Raw genomic sequence first — 9,738 nt, forward strand, 5'->3', positions numbered from 1 at the left:
AGCGGAGGAGGGTGGTGGTGAGTGGGGATGGTTCAGGTCTTTGCTCCAGAAATAAGCTGAGAGCCCTAAGACCCTCCTGGTGGGGAATGGACATGTAAAGGGATTGCACATCCATGGTAAAGAGGAGGTGGCTGGAGCCGGTAAACTGGAAGTTTTGAAACCGGCGTAATGCGTCAGATGAATCATGGATGTATGTGGGTAGGGATTGGACCAGGGGACAGAAGACTGAGTCAAGGTAGGAAGAGATGAGTTCTGTGGGGCACGAGCAGGCTGAAACAATGGGTCTGCCTGGACAATCCTGTTTGTGGATTTTTGGCAGGAGGTAGAAACGAGCTGTGCAGGGTTGGGGGACTATTAGCTTGGAAGCAGAGTGGGGGAGATCACCAGATGAAATGAGGTCCGTAACCGTAGTGGATACAATGGCCTGATGTGCCATGGTGGGGTCATGGTCCTGGGAAGGTAGGAGGAGGTATCTGAGAGCTGGTGCTCAGTCTCTACAAGGTAGAGGTCAGTATGCCAGACTACAACAGCACCACCCTTATCGTCAGGCTTGATGACAAAGTCAGGGTTAGATCTGAGTGCATGGAGTGCAGTCAGTTCGGAGGGAGATAGGTTGGATTTGTTGAGAGGGGCAGTGAAATTGAGGCGACTAATGTCATGTCGACAGTTGTCAATGAAAAGATCGAGTGCAGGTAAAATGCCGGAGGAAGGGGTCCAGATGGAGGGAGAGTGTTGGAGTTGGGCAAAAGGGTCTGTGGGACGGGAAGAGGACTCTTGTCCAAAGAAATGAGCACGGAGGCGAAGACGGCGGAAGAAGTGTTCAGCGTCATGTTGTGCCCAAAATTCGTTAAGGTGGGGACGCAGAGGGATAAAGCTGAGGCCTTTGCTGAGTACAGAGCGTTCAGCATCAGAGAGCAGAAGGTTAGGAGGGATGGTGAATACCCGACAGGAGGTGGGGGGGGTGGGTTGGGGGAGGGGATGGAATCAGAGGGAAGGGGGGGGAGAGGAAGGTTCCAGAGGACCATGGGTATTTTTGAGTTGTTACATCTTGTGGGCCTTGATGCCTGAAAGGAAAAGAAAAAGTTTCTTGTTAGCACGACGAATGAGCCGGAGGATGAAGTGGAACTGCGGAGTGGTGCAGCCCTGAGCCAGCACGTTGCGATGCTGTTAGAGAGAGAGGTTGAGAGTGTGCATATGGCGCCGTATGGCACTGAGTGTTGATTTCAAGATGCGGTGAGAGCAGCTGTCTGTGGAACGTTGAACATCATGAAGATCCCTGTGATCCTGGGTGGATTCAAAACAGGAGGGATGGACCTTCAGTTGGAATCCACACGAGATGAGTTTGAGCCAGAGGCAGTCACTGAGGAATGTGATATGGCTGTGGAAATGAGTTTTAGCAAATACCTGGTCAAACACCAGGAGTGACAGTGAAATTAAAGTCAGTGGGCAAGAAGAGAGATTGGAACAGAAACCCCATTGGAGAGAGGAGCAGAACTTCTTCAATGTGGGCATGCCTGGAAGAGATGTGGCAGTGAGTTAAATACTAAATAAAAACCAAAAGAACTGCAGATGCTGTAAATCAGGAACAAAAACAAAGTTGCTGGAAAAGCTCAGCAGGTCTGGCAGCATCTGTGAAGGAGAATACAGAGTTAACGTTTCGGAACAGGTGACCCTTCAGGTTGTTGACTTGCTCATCGAGCTAGCTTGTTTTTGTTCAGACGTTTCATCACCATGCTAGGTGACATCATCAGTGGAGCTTCCGATGAAGCCATGTTATTCTACTCTGCTTGGAATTTGTACTGCCTGGTCCATTATGGTGAGTAGTGTCATTTCCGGCTGTGATCTGTATGGATTTGTATATGGGGTCCAATACTATACGTTTGTTGATTGAAGTATTGGTGGAGAATTTAACTGAGACAAGGTAACCATTGTAGCCCAAGCCAAACATAAACACGCACAGAAATTCCTAGAGGCATGGTTCTCCACTCATCCTTCAACCAACAAACATATAGAATTGGACCCCATGTACAAACCCATACAGATCACAACCGGAAATGACAGTACTCACCATAATGGACCAGGCAGTATAAATTCCAAACGGAGTAGAATAACATCGTTTCATCGGAGGATCCACTAATGATGTCACCTAGCATGGTGACAAAACGTCTGAACAAAAACAAGTCAGCTCAGCAAGCAAGTCAACAACCTCGTCCACAACCCGAGCTACAGATCTTTGCCAAAACTTCAAAGTGTACTTCAGTCTGTTTTTTAAAAAAGCAAGTGAGGAAATTATGATGGCTCTTGTTCTCATTATCAGTCTTCCCTGGCTACAAGAGTGGTGCTTGAGGATTGGAGGACTGCTATAGTTGTACCATCTTTTAAAAGGGGAAGATGGGATAATCTAAGTAACTATTGGCCAGTTAACTGAACTTCAGTTTTGAGTACATTATTGCAGTCAGTTCTGAGGAAAGGTCATGTCTGGCCAAGTTGTTAGACATTCTGAGGAGGTGACAATTAGGGTTGATAAGAGCAATATGATGAATGTGGTCAACTTAGAGTTAACCAAAACTTTCAACGAGGCCCCATATATGATGATCAAAAAGGTTCAAAGTTGTAGGAATTCAAGGGAGGGTAGCAAATTGAATCCAAAAGTGGCCTTGTGTTGGAGGAAGCAAAGGGTGACGGTTGAAAGTATTTTTTGTAACTGGTGGCATTCCACAAGACTTAGTACTCATTCCCTTGCTTTTGGTAATTTATATCACTAATATAGACTCCAGTGAAGGAGGCATGATAAAGAAGTTTGCAGATAATACAAATGTTGGTCGTATAGTTTATGGTGAGGAGGAAAGTTTTAGACTGCAGGAAGCTAGAGATGATCTGGTTATTTGGGCAGAAAAGTGGAAAATGGAATTCAATCGATTGAAGTAGATAGTGCATTTTAGGAGGTGCAACAAGACAAGGATAATACACATTAAATATGAAGATACTAGTTATGTGGAAGAGCAGAGAGACTTTGGAGTGGATATCAACAGACCCTTAAAAGCAGCAGGACAAGCTATAAAATGTTAAATAGAATATAATTATGGTTTCTTTTATTAGCCGAATCATCGAATATAACAGCAGGGAGACTATTCCAGCAGTTTTTACACTGCTGGTTAGAGGACAGTTGTTACAAATGTGAGGCTCTATAAAATGATTATGTTTAGACTGATTCCTTTAATTAAAGATAAAATAAAATTGTGTGTGTTGATCTGCCCAGCAACAAGTCCAAGTGATCTGATTGCCTTGGGGACAGGTCCCTAACACCTGGAAACAATGGATTACGCAGCTGGCCTTAGTAATACCAGAAATACTGACTGAGACATCCTGGACAGAAAGGGAGATAAGGGAACAGCAGCTGCTGTCAACAGCGGAGGTAGAAGGCTGCTTTCTATGAGCCAGCAGGTGGGTTCCTGCTGAGGACTCCTTCTCTGGTACAAGAGACAGAGCTGTGGAGGTTTCTGGACAAAAATCCCTTGTGTGACTGGAAAGAGTTGGGTTAGGGATTCTCCGAAGACAAGTGGAAATGACTTTCAATAGACACTACAAAACAGGAAAATGAGCTTTTTAGAAGTTGGCAGTAACTTTGGACTGGTTGCTGTAAAGATGTCAATTTTGCAGATAATGTACAGAGAACAACACAGCACAGGAATAGGCTCTTCAGCCCACCAAGACTGCACTGATTTCTAATTCTTATTTAGACCAACTACTTATCACCCATACTCAGTTTCTATCTCTCTGTTCACCTCCTGTTCATGTGTCTATCAAGATACGCCTTAAATCTTGCTAACGTGCTTGCTTCCATTACCTCCACTGAAAGCACATTTCAGAAACCCACCACCCTGTGTGTGAAAAATGTTCCACACACTACTCCCCTAAAATTTCCCCCTGTCACCTTGAACCTGTATCCTCTTGTAGTTGACCCTTCCACCTTGGGGAAAAAGCCTCTGACTATCTATCCTATCTATGTCTCTCATAATTTTGTAGATCTCAATCAGATCGCCCCTCAGCCTCCGTCTTTCCAGTGAAAACAATCCAAGTTTATCCAACCTCTCCTCATACCTAAAACTCCCCAGACCAGGCAACATCCTGGTAATTCTTCTGTGCACCCTCTCCAAAGCATCCACATCTTTCTGGTAGTGTGGCGGCCAGAACTGCATGCAGTGTTCCAAATGTGGCCTAACTAAAGTTTTATACAGCTGTAACAGTACTTCCCAACTTTTATATTCAATGGCCCAGCCGATGAAGGCAGTGTGCTATATGCCTTCTTGACCACTTTATCCACCTGTGTTGCCACTTTCAGGGATCTGTGGACCTGTACACCCAGATCCCTCTGTATGTCAATGCCCCTAGGGCTCTGCCATTTATTGTATAATTTGCACCTGAATTTGTTCTTCTAAAATGCATCACCACACATTTGTTTAGATTAAATTCTATCTGCCATTTCTGTGCCCAAATCTGCAATCTATCTATATGTTACCTTATCCTTTGACAGTCCTCACTATCTGCAACTTTGCCGATTTTGGTGTCGTCCACAAACTTACTAATCAGACCTCCTATTTTTCTTTGCTCCAGATCATTATATATATTACAAACAACAAAGGTCCCAGCACTGATCCCTGTGGAACACCACTAGTATGTATTGTGAAAACAAAAACTATGTAGGGTTTTTGGTTACATTAGGAAGTTAAAGGAGGATATTCTCTGTAGTTTAGTGCATTAATTACTACCTGAGTAAAGTTTAATCAGTGGAGATTTAAACATGTTTGTTACAATTAATGTCTTAATATGTGAAATCATGTGATGTTATCATTTGAGTTAGTCACTGGGAAGGTGGATCTCTTAAGTTTTTGGTCCCTAAGGGGATCATTAATAAAAGCTTGAGTACTGCAGGAAGTTTTAGTCATCACATTACAGCAAAAATGATAGTGCAGAATAGTCTGAGGATGTAACCATATCTGGAAAATTTTAGGTTTGAGGAAGGATTCAGTAGTCTTGAGTTTGTTTTCCTTGGAACAAAGAAGGCTCAAATTTGACTTAATTGCAGTTTATAAAATTCTGAGAGGCCCAGATAGAATAAATTGGAACAACTCACTTACCGTAGCCAAAGGATCAAAAATTATGGGGATCGTAGATTTAAAGCAGTTGGAAAAGGGACTGGGGGGGGTGGGGGAAGAGGAAGTACTTTTCACCCAGAGGATGATAAGGACCCAGAATTCACTGGTCAGAAGTGTGGAAAAGACAGAATATCTAAACCCTGGTTAAAAAGTACCTGGATGCCCACTTGGACAGCAGTACTACATAGAAACTTCCAAATGACAACCAAACGAAATGTTCAAAAAAGACTGTAAAATCCAATGAAAAGCCTGCATGCTGGTTTAGAAAAGCAGTAGCCTTTCAAAATTAAGTGATTGCATCCTGATCTGTGTTACTATCTGTTGTCAGTGCAAGTTATGTAGGTGTGCTTTTAAAAAAAAAAATAAACTTGTGGGCCCTGCATGTAGAGCAGAAGAATCTCTCCTAACCTGATAAACAGCTGAGTTCCCCAACATTAAGAATTAGTGCAATATTTTTATCTATGTTTAACAGTGCATTTAACTTGAAAGCTTCCTTTTAAATGCAAATGTTGTAAACACCGATTGATGTCTTAATGTAGGCCCAAAGGTGAAATAAGTTATCTATAAAGATTACACTCTCTTTCTCAGTTGGAAAACATTTCGTAGCTAAGACTAGAACTTGTTTACAAACAGTTATTGATGCCGATCCTTTTCTCTTCCGACATGTAACATTGAGACGCAGATTAAATGATTTAATTTGTAAATACAAATTCTGCAGGTTTATGCTGAAAGGTTGAAAATGCAGGAAATGTTAAGCATATCAAAGTTGGGTTATTTCCAGGATAAGCAGTGCCATGATACAGTTACCAGCAATGGGTTATAGAAATTGTTTTCATGGTTGGGAATTTCAGATTCTGCAATATCTTAAGTGTTTGCTTTAGTTAGCTAAACTTTCAGGAGATTTTACTATCTTCTAACTTGTGTTTTAATTGTTTTTGTTTAGGGAAAGAAAAACTATGTTTTGACAAAAGCGATGCACAACAAGCATTTACAGTTGTGCTTGAAGATGATGGGACAATTGTTGATGATGAAGACTATTTTACATACTTGCCAGAAAACACAAAATTCATGATCCTTGACTCCGGTCGGGAATGGACTCCTGCTAACATAGGTAAGTTGCTCTTTAGGGAAAGCTGAATGCTCATGTTAATTATGGACAGGCAGTATCACAAAATTTTAAGGACATGAAATTAAGTAGACACAGTATTTATGATATTGCTTATCCATAATTTTCCCTTCCAAAGGATTTAGTGAAATTTAGGTCCAGAGTTTTCTGCTAGAGGAACAATGAGTTTATTGTGAAAACACTGTTAATGTGTAAATCATTCAGCAAGTTATGACAGAAAGGAGACCCTGTATATTATGATGCCCCATATGTTGCTGGTGGATTTCTGAAAAATGGTACCTCAACTTTTCCATTGCGCAATGTCTTGATCATATTGAACACAATCAGTAACTTCATTGCAGGCATTTCCATCATACCAGTATTAGCATCAAGCCAGGGGAGCAACCCTATTTTAATGAAGAACATAGAAGAAGATACCAGAACCCAGACATACCTAAAAACAAGGTGCCAACTTGGTGAAGCTACAACAAAGAATTATATGTATGATAAAATATGGAAGCAACATGTCATAGACAGCTAAACAATCCCACAACCAATGGGTCAGATCAAAATTCTGCCATCCTCCCAAATTCACTTGTGAATGATGGTGGTGGAACCCAATATATTGGTGGAAAAGAAGAGGCTGAAGCATTTCCAGTCATTTTCAGCCAGAAGTACCAAGCGAATGATCCATTTCAGCTGACTCCTGAAATGCTAAACCTAAGCCTTTTTGATTTATTTCAACCAATACTAAGAAGCATCTGAAAGCATTGAATAAGCAAAAGTTGTATGCTCTGTCTAACATCCTGGCTGTACTACTGAAGTCTTGTGTTCTAGAACCAGAGATTACCCGTAGGCAAGCTGTTCCAGTACCTGCCCCATGTGGAAAATTGTCCAAATATAATCTGTCCATAAAAGAAGCAGAACAAATTTTAACCTAGTCAATTACAGTCCCATCAGTCAATTCTCATTCATCAGCATAATGATGAAAGAAGTCACCAACAATGCTATCAGAAGGCTGTTGCACAGCAATAACCTGCTTATCAGTGCTTGCCACTCAGCTCCAGACCTTTTTTAAAGGCTTAGCCAAAAGATGGGTAAAAGAGCTGAATTTCAGAGGTGATGTAAATATCACTGCCTTCGACATCACCACGGTATTTGACCAAGTGTGGCACCAAACAGCCCAAGCAAAATTGAGGTACAAAGGAATTGGGAAAAGCTTTCTGTTGGTTGAGTCAAACCTAATATTAAGGAAAATAGTTGTGATTGCTGTTGCTATTACCCTTTGGCATTTCTGTTCAAGAACTTTGCTGCTGGAGTTACTCGGGGTAGTGGCAATGTCTCGACCATCATCAACTGCTTTATCGACGACTTTTGCTCTAACAAGGTCAGAAATTGAGATGTTCACTGATAGTTGCACAATATTCAGTACTATTCATAAATCAACGGCATCCAGCATTATCTGGACAATATTTAGGTTTAATCAGAAAATGTAAGAGTTCTGAAGAAAAATCATTACGGACTTGAAATGTTAATTCTGTTTCTGTCTCCCCAGATGCTGCCAGACCTCCTGAGTTTCTCCAGCATTCTGTTTGATTCTGATTCCCAGCTTCTGCATATTTTGCTTTTTGAATGTAGAGGCTTGGGTTACTAAGTGGTCAGTAACATTTACACAAGTACAGGCAATGACCATGTCCAAGAAGACAGAATGTGACCACCTCCCTGTGACATTCACCGGCATTGCCATCGCTGATTCCCCAACAATCAACATTCTGGATTATCACATTGACCAGAAATTTAACTGGAACTGAGGTATTGTGGCCACGAGAGGTCATAAGCTTGAAATTCTATGATAACTCACTTTCTGACCCCCCAAAGCATGTCCACCATTTACAAGGGGCAAATGAGGGGCTGTGATGGTATACTCTCCACCTGCCTGGATGAGTGCAGTTCTAGCAACACTGAAGAAGCTTGACACCATCCACTTGATCATTTCAAGCTTTCCCTCCCTCCACCAGTGACACAATTGCCAGCCATGTGTACCATCCACAGGATGCAAGGCAACAACTTATCCAGCCTCCTTTGAAAGCTCCTTTTATATAGTGACTATTGCAACTTCACTCTGTTCAACAGCAAAAGAAATATTATTGTCCACCATGATAGAGTGTTAGTGCTGCCTCTCATTTTGCTCAGTAACATCTACTTTGTCAAACAATGTGACACCAAAAGCTTTCTTCTGTACCTGCAGGAATCAAGAGCAACTTGGATACAAGAACGAATGATGATGTTGATGGTGGTGTTGGATCTATAGACTCTGTGGATTATCCGGAGGAATCCAATGATTGGAGAGTTCTCGCTAAACAATTGAGACAGAATCTTGCCAGAATTATTACAATGTCTGAATCTGATCTTCAGGTAACAGCAAAAGCTCAATAGATTTACTATAGAGTACAAAGGTTCAATGAAACAGCGAGTAATGGCCTAGTGGTAAGGTCACTGGACTAGTTTAAACAGCAGCACACATTCGCACAGTCCCAGGCGCTGTATGTTGTCGTGCGCAAAAGTCCACACTGCACGTGTGCACATAAGGCAAGGCACATGTTTGAAACATGAATTGAATGGGACTGGAGGGGAGAAAGGGAAGCGAAAGACAAGGGCAAGGGGGTGCTTACTTTGAAATTATATTCAATTATATAGACAGCCAAAATGCAAAAGGAGTCAGTGTCAAGTCGCAGAAAGTGTTCATGGATCCAGCCTTTTTCATATTGGGAGCCAGCCGTGACAAAGATGCACATGCGGACACTTCAGTAAATCTCATCCACTAGCACATGCACAAGCATCTCCCTAGAAGATACTGCGCATGCTCCTGTGTGTCAGTGAGTGCAGCCTTTTATGCAGCTTAAAACTTAGAAATCACTAGGAATCTCAAACTATCAAATCATTCTTCCATATTAGTTATTAGATTAACCCAGGTCAGAAGCATAAACTCATTCATTGCCTCCTTAACTGATTTTAATGTTTTAATTAATGTTAACAGCTGGACTGTTTCAGGTTTTTGGTGAGATAGGAAAATCCCTTCACACCAGCTGGGAAGCCATTGTCAATGAGTTTCTGTTTACACACTTGTGGAAATAATTAATTGACTTTAAATACGTCTCCTCATCCTTTTCAAGATTAGTTTAGTCTGGTTCCGATCGCAGTTGAATCTACAAGAAAGTCAGCTTCCTTTTTAGAGCTATTTTGTAGAACTCTTCAAGTCCATTTGAAGACAGTGTGTCACCAAAGAAAGTCAATGTCAGAATGAGTTGCTGAAAAATGGGACAGGCGTAGGCATTCAGTGGAACCTGTGTAATCAAAACACTTGCACCTGTATCAGAGATAGCAGGAACTGCAGATGCTGGAGAATCTGAGATAACCAGGTGTAGAGCTGGATAAACACAGCAGGCCAAGCAGCATCAGAGGAGCAGGAAGGCTGAC

General features: G+C 41.8%; 1 protein-coding gene across 1 annotated transcript in view; it reads left to right on the forward strand.

The window, feature by feature from the left end:
* Nucleotides 1-9,738, forward strand: part of dffa (DNA fragmentation factor, alpha polypeptide) — a 17,415-nt gene that overhangs the window by 4,913 nt on the left and 2,764 nt on the right. The window contains exons 2-3 of the mRNA XM_048593559.1: nt 6,100-6,267; nt 8,510-8,676. Of these exons, the coding sequence (XP_048449516.1) occupies nt 6,100-6,267; nt 8,510-8,676 (335 nt within the window). The remainder of the gene's footprint in view (nt 1-6,099; nt 6,268-8,509; nt 8,677-9,738) is intronic.

The sequence above is a fragment of the Rhincodon typus genome, unplaced genomic scaffold (genome assembly GCF_021869965.1).
Source record: "Rhincodon typus isolate 14 unplaced genomic scaffold, sRhiTyp1.1 hic_rhity00003113, whole genome shotgun sequence".
Classification (NCBI taxonomy): domain Eukaryota; kingdom Metazoa; phylum Chordata; class Chondrichthyes; order Orectolobiformes; family Rhincodontidae; genus Rhincodon; species Rhincodon typus.